A 17,923-nucleotide genomic window follows, 5' to 3' on the forward strand; every position below is an offset into this window, starting at 1 on the left:
TGTGTGTATGTATTAATGTATGTACATATTAATTAGACAATAATTAATCATTTTTAATAAATGGATGAGAATGAAATAACTATTATATAGATATTAATGTAGGTGTATAATCGTCATATTAATTAAATTACTCGTCAAACCACCGCTTGTTGTATTATATATATAATACAATAAATAGATAGATATGTTTACGCGTGCTTTAGTGCTTGCCCAAAAGTTTGAAAAATTAATTTTCACAATTTTGTTAAAATATGTGAAAAATAATCACACATGACATTTTTATGATACTTCAAAACACTTATCAATTTTTTTTATGAATTTTATTTTTTCATAATAGAAGATGAAAACAAATTAGATTTTAAATAAACACAACATAGTAAAAATTCACAAAAAAATATTTCTAAAACTGAAAAAAATACCCAAAACCAAGGAATTTACAAATATACTTGTAAGTCAAAATTTGAAAAGTCATTATATATTTTATTCAAAATTTTATTTCCTAGAATAAATTAATCAGACCTACAAATATCATCGTTGACCCTCACTACTCAACTGCTGCTGTAACTGAAAACGAGAGAACCATCGAATACTCCGTACAATCTCCGCCCAAAGTTTCATGTAAGTATCATATTTTTCACAAACCCTAATTTAATTTCACAGCTTTTTTAATAAATTCTCTTCAATTTCAGTAAAGTTTCGATCTTTACTACTTATCATTGTAAAGAGTGAATTTTTACACTCAGATCTGTGTTTTGTAGAGCGGAGAAACATGGATATAGCTTCGAATCCCCACACTGTTGAGGAAATATTCAAGGATTATAATTCTCGCCGTAACGCTATTGTTCGTGCTCTCACTTATGGCAAGTCTCTCCCTCTCCCTCTCGCTCTCGCTCTCGCTCTCGCTCTCGCTCTCGCTCTCGCTCTTGCTCTCGCTCTCTCTCTCTCTCTCTCGCTCTCTCTCTCTCTCTCTCCCCCTCTCTCTCCCCCCTCTCTCTCCCCCTCCCTCCCTCTCTCTCTCTATCTATCTCTCTCTCTCTCTCTCTCCCCCCCCCTCCCTCTTTCTCTCAAAAGTTGTAATCTTTTCATTTTCTCGAACTAGATGTGCATGAATTTTAGCAACCACCCCATTTTATTTGATAGATGTGTATGTATAATGTATATGTATGTATTATTGATAACGTTGTTATCTCTTATGTTTGTTTTGCCTCAGATGTGGATGAATTTTACAATCTCTGTGACCCAGGTTTGTTTTCTTGTGTTGTTTTTTCGATTTTGCCCTAATTTTTGAAATAGTTTTTTGTGTAGTTCTAAGTGAAGTTAGTTTTGGTTCGGTTGTGGATTGATTGTTTATTGTAGAGAAAGAGAATTTGTGTTTGTATGGGCATCCAAATGAGACATGGGAAGTGACTTTGCCGGCTGAGGAGGTGCCACCGGAGCTTCCAGAACCGGCTCTTGGGATCAATTTTGCTAGAGATGGGATGAATCGTAGGGACTGGTTGTCGTTGGTGGCTGTGCACACTGATTCGTGGCTGCTTTCGGTTGCTTACTACTTTGGGGCTCGCCTTAACCGGAATGAGAGGTATTATTAAATTTTCTTTTGATATGATATTTATGAATTAATGAACTATTATGATTTATATTATAGAAAATTTTCTGTTTTTGATATTACGCGTTAAGAATAGATATAAAATTAAGATTATATTTGAGAAGGAATAAGTATGGGAGATGGGTATTGGGGGTTGAAAGTGGGTTTTTGGGAATTTATCTGGCAAGAGAAACAAATCAGCAAAATGCAAGTTTGAAGTTTCTATTTATAATAAACCTAAAGATTAATAGTTGTTATTTTCTAAATTAATAGATAACAATAAAATCCGTATTAATCGGCTTCCAAAGACTTCCGAGGCCCGGGCTTTGACCAAAATGACTGGACTTTCCGAGGCCCGGTCAAAGCCCGGCCCGGCGGGCCTGTTGTGCATCTATCATGTTTCCTTTCTCTTGCGTCACTTTGGTTTGTCAACTATATGTTAACACTTACAGAATTGTTTTCACCTTATATCCATTTTCTTCTACAAATTTTTGCCTCTAAAATCACTCCGTTGCCTTTTGCTAGTATGCTTCATTTTCTAAGAAAATTATTTCAGACTAAAATGTTATTTAGAAAAGTTTTGTAACTGTTCATTTTTGGAGTTGTGCACCCCAATCCTCTTAATCGCTTATACATCGCCTCACCCCTTTCATGTTCCCTTTTTGTCCCTTTCCTATGCTGCTATAGGTAGGAAGCTTTAGTTCATCGTCTTATATCGTGCTTGGTTGGGATAATGAAATTGGTGGGAATGAAATGAAATTTGAATTATATTATGAAGAAATGTTTAAAATTCTCATTCCTTCCCTCATCAATTCATAAAACCTAAGTTTGAGCTCAAACACCCTGATTTGAGAAGGAATGATCCAATCACCATCGTATACGTTTTTTCTCCAATCCCCTCATAGGAAATTTACACTCATTTGTTTTTTCAAATTTCCCCTTGTAATCCCATTAGCCATTGTTAACTCACTTTGTTCATTTCCATTCTACCTAATCAAACACAAAATTAGTTTTTTAATATCGAGCTTAAAGAGTATAGAAAGAGTACTTGGACTATCGGAAAACAGCTAGTGCGAGATATATTCTTGTAGAGTTGTAGAGGGGATAGGTTTTATAGTTGGATTTTAACAACATCGAAGGGAAACCATAGAATTTTAGAGGTGTGCAAACCCTAGAATGTGTAATAATTGAAATTTTAATTTAGGATTGAGTACGAGACAACGAGTTGCGAATCTTTGTTATGTGATCATGTATTACCATTTTCATATGATGCTTTGAATTGAATAAGCTATGTGAATGATTATATATATAATTTGTGTCTGTTAAACATTTAATTCAGTGTTGTTCTGGTGCTAAGGATGAACTTCCGGTGAACTTGTTCTTTAATGTTCTCATGTTGTTTTCTTTAGAAAACGTAGAACTTTTAGGCTTATAGGGGTTGCAATACCTTGAATGTGGAGTTTACTGTTAATTGGATTAAATAGCTCTGTCTTTTGACTATTTCCCATAATTGGCTTGCCAAACTGTGTTTGGGGTTATATGTATAATAAGATCACAAGCAGAAATCTGACATTTATAGTCAGCCTCTTCTTATTCATCTACGCCCCCAACATATTGTTTGTTTGCATTTTAAACTTTTTCCTAATTAATAGAAAATTCCAAAAATAGTTTATTGCAGATTAGAATAATTTAATGTATGCAATAAAAAGCATAGACAAAATGCCCAGTACACGTTAAACAAAACACCTGTATATGGGGAATAGAGGCAATTAAGCTGTTTGGATGAGAAGGAAAATCTGCTGTAGATGATGTATTTGTATTTTGTTAATTAAATGTATAGACATGCTTGACTAGATCAAAAACATGATTTAATAAATCATTTTTGGAATCTTTCACTTTCTTTGGAGAGAATATTTGGCCGGTCTCTGTTGTGTTGTACAACCCTTCCATGCTGTATTATTGCGTCCTTTTGTCCTTAAAAAAGCAAAAGCTTCTTTTAACCCCTACAGCCTAGGATTACATGCGGCTTTTAGTTTAACGGGTAGCTCGGGTGCTCGTTTATTAACGGGGATTGACCTTCATCAGAGGCATTGTGTGCTTGGGAAATTTATACAAAGAAGCTAGTGTATTTAAGTGCTCCGTATTTAATGCCCCTTCATTTATTTTCTATCTGTTCGAAGCGCATGATGAATCTATATAATGATCTACATATGGATTCGTGTTCGGTTTTCCTACAGTTGTGTATTCATATGCCATAATTAGCGATTCCTGCATCTCACTTCTGTTTCTCAAAATTGTTACCTTGGTTCCCTAATGCAAAGTTTTGGCACAGTACAAATTTTTATCTTCGGCTTCAAAATCTTCTTTACTTGAGCGCTTATGAATTTTGCCGTATCTTGTTGGTGTTCCTTTTTTTTATTAGTGTGTTCTTCTTATGCAGTGCTAAACTTTTGACTCCCACAAACAACTTATAGTTTCAGTCTCTCAAATGTCCATACCTTTTTATCTTGATTGAGTCTGAAATACACTGCCTGTTCAAACAATATAGCTAAAAGATTTACTTATCTTATTCTTAATTACAATCACTTTAATATATGTCATTGGCTATTGTTGCCAATGTGACCACGTAACAACTTACAAGTACCATTGTCCAACTTTGAGCTCTTTTCACCAACACTGTACTTGTGAACATCATCATTTGTTCTTCCCTTGTACATAATTTATTTACCTGGTATAATTTTATAATTTATTTTACTTTTCTGCTAATTTTCTGCTGTCTGTTGGTTTTTAACTTTCACATGTATTTTTAGCATTTTTTGTCTTCTCTAACAGTTGTATGTTGCTCCAATTTTCTATACTGAAACAAAATATTTTTTAGTCTTTTGATAACCATCAGCGTACTACTATCTTGAAGCTTACGTTTATTAGCTATGTTGTCTGGACTCTTTCTTAAACCTCGAGTACCTTCCAAAAAGGTTACATTTAACACTTTCTTGTCTGCCAAAAACATATAAAAATTTCATAATTTTACCTAAACTAATAGTTTGACAAGTATCCATGTTGGACACTTCTAGCCGAGTCTGGTGACATGGTTTATACCCAAAATTTAGAATGAGATGTTGGTTCCCTGCAATAAATTTTGTTTCTAATTTTTTTTGTTTGTTTACCTAGAACTAGGGCATGACACTGAAGAAAACCTTTGTGGGTTTGTTTCTTTTTAAGGTCAATATTTAAGTTTAACTTCTTAAGAACCCAAATGCAACTGAAAATGCACAAGAATTTAATGTTGGCCAAACTATTTGTACTTGGATGTTTCACAATCATAAATGAGTACCTGTATTTTGCAATAAAGTATGTACAGAGTATTGACTTGCAAATGGTCTATATGCAAGCCAAGCATACATACTGTTTTAGTACACATCTTTCAGAAAATCACATTTTTTTCTTTAGTCCCCGGGTGTAAATTGTGATCATGATTTGCTTTTTGGAAAAAACATATGTATTTTCGACATAAGCTTTTTTCATACAGTATTATCCACCTTAGTTTTCTGTATGCCATCTCACATATATTTTTACTCAACACCACCATTTACAGTAGTGGATGTTTTCATTCCTGTTTTATAATGAATCTCGAGACATATTTTGAAAGTAAGTATATTACTCGACAGGAAACGCCTATTTAGCCTCATAAATGATCTGCCCACTGTCTTTGAAGTCGTGACAGAAAGAAAACCAATTAACAAGCCCAGCGTTGACACTGGAAGCAAGTCCAGGATCAGCACAAAGGTAACTATTGATTGTAATAGGATTTAAATTTTCCTTTAATGAGTCCATCATTACCTGCTAGTCAAACGTCAAACTTAGTTTACTTTTGTGCATTGCAGAGATCAAGTGAGGGACAGGCAAAAAGTAATCAAAGGTTGAATGATGAGAGTTATGCAGAGGATGATGATGAGCATGGAGAAACACTTTGTGGCAGCTGTGGCGGAAATTACAGTGCAGATGAGTTTTGGATTGGCTGCGACATCTGCGAAAGATGGTACCATGGGAAATGTGTGAAAATAACGCCCGCAAAGGCAGAAAACATCAGGCAATACAAGTGTCCTGCTTGCAGCACAAAGAAGGGAAGGCCGTAAAGACTAGATGGCAACCTGTTGAAAATGAAGGCCTTAACCTCATATTTGCAGCAGCTGAAGGTGTTGCACAACAGAATTATGTAGCTAGTAGATTATGTTTCTTGTTTGTACTTTTGCCTGATTATTGGGTTAGTCACCTCACCAGGCTTTGCTCTTTTCCTGTTTTTAAACTAAATAGTTTCTTCCTAAATTAAATTTCTGGAAAAAAGTGTTACTTGGTTTTCGACTCCAGGTTTGTGTTTTTTTTAATTTGGGCTGTAGGAATACAGCGGTTTATGCTGTTTACATTGGGTATTCTTCATTACATCTATTTCGTGCATATAAACGCGTCATACTAGTCTAAGTGATATGTAGTGCATATAGGCCTGTCGATAGATCGGGTTTGGATTAGATCGGCCTAAATCCAAATCCATATCCATATCAATTTATTTTTTCGGATTCGGATCGGATCGGCTCTGGATTTTTATAGTCCGATCCATATCCGGATCCGTTCGGATCACGGATTTCGGATCGGATATCCGCTCCATTTATGTATATTTATTTTTTAACTTAAATTATTACAAAATCTTTTTAAAATTGACAATTTTGAAAATTATTAAAATACAAGTAGCATATAACGAAGTCCAAAGATAAATTGCGAACTAAAATTTGCTTTTCGAAACAAACATATTATTGTGTTGTACAGTATTTTAATTCTAACAATGAAAAAAATTGATGTTGCAAAATCAAAGTGTTATATGAATTGAGAGTTGGGTTATGCGGCTTTAAAATGTAAAATAACTAGGATTATAGAAATGGACTAAACTATGGAGATCGAACCGAACGAAATATAGATAATGAGACTTGACTCGAGGATAATGGAACTTGACTCGAGGATATCGGGACTTGACTTAGAAATAAAAGTGTTACATGAATTGAGATTTGAGTTGTGCGGCTTTAAAAGGTAAAAGAACTAGAGTTATAGAAATGGACTAGACCACATAAACTGAACCGAATGAAATATAGATAATGGGACTTCACTCGAGGATAATACGTTTAAAATTAGAATTATTAAAAAATATTTTTATTTCATTATATATATATAAACCGGATCGGGTTATTAACGGATCAGATCGACCTAAATCTATATCCGCTCCATTTATAATCGGATTTTTCTTATCGGATCGGATTTTTAATAGGACGATCCATATCCACTAAAATGACCTCGGATCGGATCGGGTCGGATCGAATTTTCGCTCCATTTACGCTTAAGTGCATATAAACGCTTCATACCAGTCTAGGTGATAGGTAATCAGAGTGTATGATCTTATTCTAAACTCTGAAGAGGTATGTGATAATCCTACCATTTTTGAAATTTTTCGATGATTAAGGGAAAAGATGAAAATTCAACAGGTTTAACATCCCAGCCGTAATTTGGTCTCATTATTCTATTGAGTTGTTTTAATTGAGCCGTCCAGTAATTCAAGAGTAGTTAGGTAACCGGAATTCGTTTATGAATTTTTTCTCGAAAAAGATGGCATTAATTTGAAATTTTGTACGATTTTTATTAATTTTTAAAATCAGTATGTTTTTAATAAAAATTTTAAATAATCTTTTAAAATCTGCACGTATTTAAATCAGATTTCAAATAATCGTTGCAAATCTGTCGGTATTCATTGAGATTTTAAAAAAAATTATAAAATATGTGGGCATTTAATCCGGATTCTAAAGATTCAAAAAAAATTCTAGGTATTCAAATTTTAACAGATTTGGCAGGATCATGGATTTTGAAGTATTTATTTTATATTTTATATGTAAATTCATTAACCTATATAATAAAGATTTTGATGAATTTATAAATTATAATAGCTACAAATAAAAATGACAGCTTCATCCATCGCCTGGGACCTAAGAGAAACTAGGTAGCTGGGCTTACATTAGCAAATAAGGCCCTAGGTAGTCATTTCTGTGACTCCTTCATTAATAATATCAAAAATATATTTTGCTTTTCTGTATTTGGTGATATACTCAATTACTCATGCAGCGTTACTAGAGATTACTAGCATACTCAATTTAGCTCTTCGGTGCTTAGCATACATACAACTAAATATGATATAAGCGCTACATTCTAATTCTTAATACATATAATTGTATCAGTTTTTGAGTTGCGCAGAAAGCTTGGGCCCGAAAATCTGACCCGGCTCGATTCGGTCAAAACCCGGCACGAGCTTAGGGTCTCGACGGACCCTATATTTTTAGGCAAAGTCAGGCCCGACCCGGTCAGTTAAAAGCCTGGGTTTCGGCCCGACCCAACACGATTAAAAGCCCGAAAAAACCCGATTAAAATCTGATTATTCTAATATATTTTCTTATATATTTATGAATTCACATTTTCTATAAATATAAATAATACTTCAAACACATATATGTTTACATATTTGTGATTAATAATATTATTTATATAATTCATTGCATAAATAATGAAAGAAGATATAGTAAATGTAGTATATATATTTGGATAACAATGATAAAATATATTATTTTATAAACATGTTTATTTTTTGCCGAACTTAAATATTTTCAACGAAGTAATGTTTTTATAAAATAATGCATGTAAACTAATATATTTTTACGATGATCTAGTTGCTAACATATGTAGTTTTCGGAATCTCTAATAGCACTTGATCCAATTTAAATTAGAAAAGCCCGACCCGATCCGGCCTGAAAAGAGCCCGGTTAGGCCCGCCTCGAGGACCCAAACGGGATTTGACATTTTCGGAAAGTCCGACCCGGTCCAGTCAAAGTCAAAGCTCAAAAAATCCGGCCCGATCAAAGTCCGGGATTTTTAAGGTCCGGTCAAAACCCGGCCCGATGGACCTTTTGTGCATCTCTAATCAATTCGAGTATTTAAATACATTTGAAATAAGTTATTTTGTGAAAAAATACAATACCTACAATGATAATTTATTACCTAGAACCTAGAAATAGAAGAGTTCTGTACAAGTAATCAAGTTCCTTTATTTGGTAGAACAATTAAATTTATGTGTACTTCATGTCTTGGACTTGTTATTTAAATTTTGTTATTTATTTTGAATTACAATATTATTATTAATTGATATATTATATTATTAAATAAAAGAAATAATAGTAATCAATCAAACAAAATTCATGAAATTTATTTTCAATCCACTAAAATCAGTCATTCAAAATTTACCAAAATTTGGATATAATTAAAAAAATTAACATCCAAATCTTTGTGAAATTTAAACAATTCAGGAATTTTTTAAAATTAAATAATCCATGAATAATTATTAATCTATTAAAATCTCAAATGAATAAACCACTCTTAGCACAAAGACTTTTAATTCTACGATGTAAATCTGATGTATATCACAAAAATAAAAAGGTATAAAAAATTAACATGTGCTTAATTGATTTGTATTAAAATGTAATAATATTATTACAAAAGTAGACTTAATACAACTATGACTTGTAAGCATGATTGAGAGGTTTAAAATTATAAACCGGAGAAGTGTAGTTAAGCACGGCGTCTTATTAAATTAATGTCGAATGTATGTATCGGTATTACTATTACACATGCCCCTGATTATCTTTTCGATAATATCATGCCGTGATGGAACAGTAAAATATAACTAAATTAACTTATTATTTTAATATAGAAAATATAAATTAATCATAGTCTTTGTTTTCAACTGTTTTCGCGTTCTCATTGTTAAACAAAAACCCCAGCATGTCACAACCAACTATAAAAACTACTAAAATAATAGGCGTGGATTAAATATTAAACAACTAGGTAGGGAATCATATATTGGGAAGAATACAAAACGTGCAAAATTCGAATACAAAAATATGCATGTTAATGGGACAAGCATTGACCTTTTTATTTAATTAACCACGCATTCATCGAATAACGAAGAAGTATCTGATTCATTTATTTTTTAGTGAAAGGACACAACTCATATGCATGTGGCAATTCATGGCGCGCTCCTTTAAATAGAGATTCGCAGAGAATTATTATTTAAAAAATATAAAATATATACTTTATTTCATTTTTACAATTTTTTTATTTAAGATATTATTGAAATTTGATGAAATGGTTTAAAGTGGTTCAGTAGTAGAATCACAATCTAATCACACTTATCCAAAATTATTCCACAATATAATTAAATTTAAAATCAAAGATTTTTTTTTCAAATTCAATTGTTAAACATTTTATTATATTTAAATATAATTATTATTCTACATTAGCAACGAATTTGATGAAATTCTATAATAGAATCACGGGTTCTCTACGGTTCTCTATATAAGAGGTTCTCTCTCGAAGAGACCATTATATATATATATATTATTTTTATACAAAAGTAAACAACATACTGCTCCTTTTATTTTTAAATAATTATCATTTAACTTTTTGACACATATATTTATGGGTTTTGACCATTTAATTAAAATTATTATTTTTGAAATTTTATTTCTCTGAATAAAAATATCAATTAAATACTTCAATTTACATAAATAATAATTTTAATAATATGATCAAAACTCCTAACATATGTGTCAAAAAATTAAATGACAATTATTTAAAAAGAGGGAGTAATAGTTTTATGTGACCGGTAAGAATTAATTAGCCTAGTAAATTATACCATAAGCACAGTGTTACAAATTTCGGAAATCGGAACTATTCGGTTGAGGTACCGATTTACGACTTATCGGACGATTTTTAAAAAATCGGATAATTAATCGACGATTTATCGGAAATCGGTCAAATCGGACAAATATTTTTGACCGATTTTTGAACAATTTATCGGCGATTTTTGAAAAATCGTCCGATTTCTATAACAGAGTATAAGCATGGTCTTAGCTGATTGTGGTTTGGCTTTATGCACATGTATACAATGATCCTAGCTCATTAGTAGCTAATATCTTTGTTTTAAATTCAAGCTAATGGCTGATTTTGGGGTCGCTTCACACGAGAAATAATTTAAGTCATACTCCTTTTAAAAAAAAAACAAATCATACTCTTTTTCCGTTCTTACAGGAAGAAAGCACACAGTACCTACCGACTTGCTGAAAGTTTTTTTTGTGTCAAAAAGATTTTAAAAAATTCAGCTTAGTTATAAGATTTTTATCTGCAGATTTAAATTGCAAATATTTTCTCTCCGGCACTTTCTGAAGTAAATGTATCTATGCATAAAGACAATTTCCTTGGTATACATATCTATAACAAAATCTAGAAAGCAGTAAAGCAAATTCAGTACAAGATGTAAAATAGATATAGATATTGTTATAATTTAGCATCAAAAAGTATTTTGTATTGCTAAAATAAATTTCAACTCCAATACTAATTACATTTTGCATTCAAATAGTTTTTAATATAACTAATTTTTGTCTTTCTCTCCTAAATTTTATACAAAGTTCACAACTTTTCAGGTCATTTGAAATTATTTGATGATGTTCAAATTTAGAATTAATAATATATTTATGCATATTTGTATTCAATGATAGAACCTTTTTGGAGTTGAATTTTTAGCTTTTGATTTCAAATTATAGAAATAACACCACTTATAACATTGTACTGGAGTTGCTCTCACAAAGTGAAGAAAGTAGAGTATACTACCAGTGTACGAACCGTTTTTTGTAACAAATAGTTGAAATTTGTAATAAAATGTTCATTGCAAATTTGTTATAAAATGTGCATTGTAATATAATGTTGACACGAGATGGAGGACGGATGTAGCTATTAGGAATCACTAACACACTGTTGGAGTGCATTTTTTTTTGTCATATTTCTTATATTTGAAGTTAAGAGCAAGTTTAGGGGAGCTGTTGGACTTGCTCTTATTAGTATATGATATCTTATTTATCATCACATTCCATTACTTACACTACTTATCTTAACCGCTTATCATAACAGAATGGATGTACATGGTTGTATATAGTCGAGACGTTCAGGATTGTAAACACTTTGTAACATATTTTCTCGATCAATAATAAGTTTCAATCTCCTTCTTCAATATTGGGTAGCTGTTAAACCAGGTCGAATACTTTATGAAATGGGTGATTTACACACTACACCATTTTTGACCTATAGCAACACTAAAAAAAAGTGTTAAAATGACCAAAAAATGTTACCTATAGCCAAATTATTGGCTATGGTTACACTTTTTGATAATAAGGGGGTGTTGGATTTGAGCCTGCTACAATAGGGGTCTATGGTTACATTTTTTGAAATTTTGGTAACACCTCTCAATGTGTTACAATAGAGTACCTATAGTTACATTTTCTATTTCTATGGTAACAAGTTGAAAATGTAACCACAGTTCCGTTGCAACATACCTAACCCTATAGTAACACCTAAATATGTGCTGGAATAGACACTTTTGCAACACCATATTAGCTATTGTAACACAAGATTGTAATACAGTTATATTCTTGTTACACTCATATATTTTTAATAAGAATCTTTCTTGTTTATACCAAAATAACAAAATGTAATATTGGTTACACTTTCTGAATTTGAAAATATAATAAAATCTAAATCTACTTCACTTGATCAAAACATAACATTAAAGATTGAATACATAGTCAACTTGAGAATTTTGTTAACAAAAGTACAAATTATTCATCCCAACATTACAAAGTTCCAATAATAATACATAACATCCTAACTGCAGTCAGCAGACACATATTTCGTCTTCTCATCAAGCAATGTTGATGCAGCCTGCGAACAAATAGAAAATTTACCAAAATGCAACTTGCACATCAGCATTTCTTCCTCCACCTAAACAATCAAGCAAGTGATTCAGTCCACCTGTGAACCTCTTTCTGCCTGCTGAATTATATGTGCAAGTGAAACCATATGTAAGGAACTCCATAAAACTGCTCTGAAGTGGTCCATATTGGTAGCACTTCGGCAAACAAGTGATGACCTGGAATCTAATCTTAATAACATGTGAAGTAAGGATTCTGGAAACAGTACCAGAAGTTGCCCCAACAGTAGCATTGATCACTTCCTGTTTTAACTCTCCGGGCTCTTCCATCATAAAAAACTTACAAGGGAATCCTCCACTCCTTCTGATCAACACCCCTTTTCACATCCCTCAACTTCACTGGACCAACATCCCATACTTAGTGTGGCAATAATCAATAACATAAATGATCAATAACAACATAGTTAATTGGAAATAAATAAATAATATAAATCAGTATCTCAATTACGACACTGGATGTTACTCTTTTATTGCATAAATCAACTATATGTTGTTGTAATTTGACAAATATTTAGTTTCCTTCATAATTATTATTGCAAGTTAGTAGATGCTAATATCTTGTCAAAAATAAAATAAGATGCTTATAAGTATGTGGCCGGAATTAGCAGACTCGGGGGATTGCTTGCTCGAATTATGAAGCTTAAATTTCCAGAGTATAGAACCATTTAGCAAACTGATCAAAGTAAAAACCAGTAATACCATTTTAGCTCCATAGATATGCAAATAGGCTAAGATGATCATTCACTCAGCAGCTTAAAAACAACTTTCAAATAATATCAATTCAAAGTTAATGCTAATTTACCTTGACAAAATTGCAAAGATAGAGGACTGAGCTCTCACTACTTTACCGGATAGTAGAATGACAAGAATGACGGCTTCTCAAAAAGTGGTCAATTTAACCCAACTGGACCTGCAGAATAACTGATAGAAATGATGTTCAAAATAACTAACTGTAATTTACATTACATATCTGCTTCCCACAATCTGGAAGTAAACAAGAGGACGAAAAGGTCGAGGTAATCAATTGCTTAGAAGTATGACAAATATATATATATATATATATATATATATATATATATATATATATATATATATATATATGAAGTCAGTCACCTATAGAAGTCATTAAGAAAAATTGAAAGCCTGTGTTTCGTTTTGAGTAAATTTATATTTTGGTCAAGTATAAAGATTAAACTTGCAGTATCCTCCTAGTCTGACTGGTGATATCATAGAGAAGATAAACAAAACTTTGCATTTTCAATACGGACCAGCAAGGAGAGTTAAAACAATCAGAAGTCCTGCACCAGACTTTCCAAAACAGAGAGGCTATAGACCAGAAAGTGTAAAGTGGTTACGGAAAGAAAATATATGTTAGATACCAAAAAAAAAGTTAATGAGATATGTTAAGCTCCTTGCATCCTCGTAATCTGATACTTCTTATTAATATATAAAAGTGCTCAGTTGCAGTTAAGTCCGCAAATAGCAATCAATGGGGAAAAAAAGAATAAATGATACAAATAACGAAATCCTCACATGACCAGAATCGCATGAATACCAGATATGTATATTCCTAACCTCCCACAATGAAATTTAAACTTGCAATAAGATGACAATTTCCCCCAGGCACCGTTCCCATAATTTTTGACGGCCTCTCCTTTCATCGCTGTTGAACACAAAATAATATACATATAAATATGAGCATGAAAATAAGAAGTATGAGAACCCTATAACCCAACTGAGAAGAAATAGATTTTCCTCCATTATATATACATATATTTTGAGTGATTACAGCGAGATGGAAGTAGAGCAAGCCCTTTTGAACGGCAAAACCTATCCAGTCAACATTAATATGCATAACTTCCAGACTCTTCTGAAGCTCCTCCATTCCGGTGCTAAGAAACCAAAGAAGTCAGCCACTTTAGTCCATAGTGTAACACAGTACAAAAAATACGAGTAAAACACAGGATTTTGAACAAAATGAAGCTTGCATAGAAATTCAGTAAAAAGTATAAATGCACAGTCATTTACAAATTCTACGGTACATGCCAACATGGACATAAAATCAAGACTCAACAGTTGCTAATTACAAATAATGGAGATGCATACTACTGTATGTATTGGGAGATGCACGCAATAGGCATGTATGTGTCAAATATAAATGCTAAAATGGATGGACATAATATATATTTCAGACAACTAAAGACTCCTAAAATCTAACATGATTGACCGAAGCACAAATTGCAAAAAGAAACAAAACATAGAAAAGTGATGCATAGACTACATCCAAAAGTGTTTGAATTACAAAATCCACTACATTCAGAACACAAGCTCCCTGTCAATTCCACAAAGCAATAATCATCTTTAGTCGATGTTCATTAATAATAAATCCTTAATCTCTAATTAGCTTGTAATTTTAAGTCATTACTTTTTGTTATAGTTATTAAGGTTTCTACCAGGCTCATATATGAACTAAAATTACTCAACTTAAATCTTATTATATCAAAACACAAACCCCAATACAAAATCATAAAACACAAAATATTAAGAAACACAAACAATCTGACCCGACCAGGCCCACTGAATAAATTTAAACAAAGACATGAAAAACAAGACAATTATAAAAAGATGCATGCTTATAATTATAAAATTATATGAACTAAAAGCATAGATTACAAAACCCTTAAACATGACCACACAAACCAGAACTAAATGTTTAATCGAACACAAAATAAAAGCATACAGAAAGATAAGTGAAAAAATAAAAGCACACTGATCAAACCCGATTACAAGGAAATAAGAGAATAAAATCACAGCTTACCCGACTAAATATTAAATCAAACAAGAAGAAAGCCCCAAATTACAAGCCTTATTGAGAAGAAAGTCCTAATTACAAGCCCAAAACCCAATTGGGAAGAAAGCCCCAATATTGTGAACCCTAATTCAGTACAAGCCCCTAACTACGAGAACCTTAATTTGCTCCAAGCTACTCTAACCCGAGTGAGAAGACTCTAAGAACTGAACCCTAAAACTCCAAGCTCTGAACCCGACTGTATCTTTTTTATTTGCTCCGTGTTTTGTGTGCTTATCTCGATAAGAGAGTGAGACTTGAAGAGAGAGTGCGTCTATGTTTTATGTGTTTTCTGTTTAGTATTTCAAATTTAGTTTTTATAATTACCTTTTGGATAAAATAATTGAGCGGGGTGTAATTTGGATTTTGGCCGCCCAAACTATTGATCAAAAATTGACCGCTCAAAAATTTTCACTTCTATGGTAACACTTATTTTAATATCAATGCTAACACATTTTTTTATGTTACATTAGAAATTTTCTTATGTCTATGGTAACATCGACTAACTTCTACTGCAACGCTTAAAAAAAGTGTTAGCTCAGATCAAATTTTAATGATTTAAGGTAACATTTTTGCACCAAAAAAAGTGTTGCTACAGGTCAAATATGGTGTAGTGACAATTGATTGTAGTGTTATGAGTGTTCAATATTTATAGATGAACTAGAAATATGAATGTTTAGATGGTATTGGAGCATGATCTTCTGCATTTGCTCTGTTCTTCATCGTCTCCGTCGTCGTTTCAATGAGATCTGTGAGTAACTGGTTCATCTTTTTTAGTGTTGATCGTTGTTGATGTTTTCAGCTTATCGTGATTATTGTATCTTACATTTTTTTGTCGGTATTTTTGTATCTTACATGTTTGAGATAAATACTTATTTTCTTCATCAGTTCATTGCTTCTTTAAGTAATCAATCGCCATTAAACTTTAGTTCAAGCCTTCGTGCTGAAATTCATTAATGTTTTGTACTCGCAGATCGAATATCTTTTCGTTATTCTTATGTTATTATTATTTTGAACAATATGGATATTTCTCATAATAATAGATCTGGTTCATCCTCAACACCACACACAAACCGAAACAGAAAATCAGTCTATTGACAATAATTCTCATCCTCTTTATCTTCATAATAATGATCAACCTGGCATAATTCTCACATAAGAAAAGTTACTCGAAATCGAGAACTATGCTTCTTGGAAGCGTTATATGTAAATCGCTCTTTCCGCTAAGAATAAATTTGTCATTGTTAATAGGATTTTTTTACTCCTGATGAAAACTCTTCATTATTTCCTCATTGGAAATGTGTTAACGGTATGGTGATCACCTGGATCTTGAACACCGTATCTGGCGAAATAAGTAATAGTATGAACTACCTGAACAATGCTTTCCCAGTTTGGAGTGAACTTAGTGAATGTTTCCCTGCTGTAACTGGACACAAATGTTATGAAACTCAGTGAGATATTTTTCGTCTAGAACAAGGGAATGATTCGACTGAGTTCTATTTTTATAAGCTGGAAGGGTTATGGGATGAAATCCATGCTTTGGAGCCTACATCCAAGTGTACTATGATGCTGACAAAGTATGGGAAACACGATAGGAGAAAAATAGATTAATCCAATTCCTTATAGGTTTGTATTCAAGCTATACTGCAGCTAGAGATCAACTACTGATGATGACAGAACCATGTTGGATCCCCTGTTGCAACGATGGTTAATATGTCTAAACCAACCGCCTCTAGCAATTCACCTTATATGCCTAACATATTTAGTGACAGACATTCACAACATGTACAAGAATGCTTATACTTCCATATTAAGGGTCACGCCAAAGAAAAATGTTACAAACTGGTTGGGTACCCTACTGATCACCCGTACCATCCATCAAATCAAGGCAAATGCAGATTTACTCCAAATTCCAGATTTGCTCAAGCTCCAAAACCAACTCAAACTGCTGCTGCTGCTACTCAGATGTTTTCCGATATTCCTTCTACTGAACAATCTTTAAATACTAAAGTGGATGTTCTTCAGAATCAATTGGCCACTTTATTACAGAGTCTCAAAGGCAATACAACTACTCCTCATCTAGCTGCTACTGCCTCTACTGTGGTACCTTCTTCTTTGGGCTCCAATATTTTAAGTACTATTTTTCTCCATATTTTCATCCACACGTATGCCTGACAGTACTTAGGTCTTAGATACTGGGGCGACCAAACTCATGAGTTGTAATATCTCTTTCAAGTGCAATAATATACAAATAATTGAGCTAGTGGCAGTCACTTTCCCAAATGGTGACAAAGCAATTGTGACTCACATAGGTTTCGTCTTCATATATCCTGTTAGGAATATGTGTATTAGTTTGATGATAAGTTAAGCAAAATACTTAAGTAGAAATCTAGTGTTTGTAGCCTCAACGGATAAGACCATCTTGGCTATCCGTTGAAGGAGTAGCCTTACTTAGCAATAAGTTTGGTATTGTAGCACATTTCACTCTCTAGTTTCAAGCTGTAATTCTTAGATGTTGTTAGGAAATAATCAGTCATGTTGACTACTAATGGATGTACAAATAGGAGGGCTAATTGTAAATATT

At 32.6% G+C, this 17,923-nt stretch overlaps 1 protein-coding gene across 1 annotated transcript; it reads left to right on the forward strand.

The window, feature by feature from the left end:
* The first annotated feature begins 491 nt into the window (after positions 1-491).
* On the forward strand, positions 492-5,952 carry LOC141692419 (PHD finger protein ALFIN-LIKE 1). The gene is made up of 6 exons (XM_074497247.1): positions 492-618; positions 759-860; positions 1,211-1,243; positions 1,357-1,579; positions 5,254-5,371; positions 5,470-5,952. Exons 2-6 carry the CDS (start codon positions 770-772, stop codon positions 5,719-5,721), a joined length of 717 nt encoding a protein of 238 aa, XP_074353348.1. The 5' UTR covers positions 492-618; positions 759-769; the 3' UTR covers positions 5,722-5,952.
* The last annotated feature ends 11,971 nt before the right edge of the window (positions 5,953-17,923 follow it).

This window comes from Apium graveolens, chromosome 10 (genome assembly GCF_009905375.1).
Source record: "Apium graveolens cultivar Ventura chromosome 10, ASM990537v1, whole genome shotgun sequence".
Lineage (NCBI taxonomy): Eukaryota > Viridiplantae > Streptophyta > Magnoliopsida > Apiales > Apiaceae > Apium > Apium graveolens.

What these genes read in the sequence shown, in the direction of transcription:
- LOC141692419 (XM_074497247.1), top strand. Translation starts at nt 770, where the DNA reads ATGGATATAGCTTCGAATCCCCACACTGTTGAGGAAATATTCAAGGAT. An exon ending in TGTTCGTGCTCTCACTTATG is followed by an intron (nt 861 to 1,210) that starts GCAAGTCTCTCC and finishes GTTTTGCCTCAG; the next exon opens with ATGTGGATGAATTTTACAAT. An exon ending in CGCCTTAACCGGAATGAGAG is followed by an intron (nt 1,580 to 5,253) that starts GTATTATTAAAT and finishes ATTACTCGACAG; the next exon opens with GAAACGCCTATTTAGCCTCA.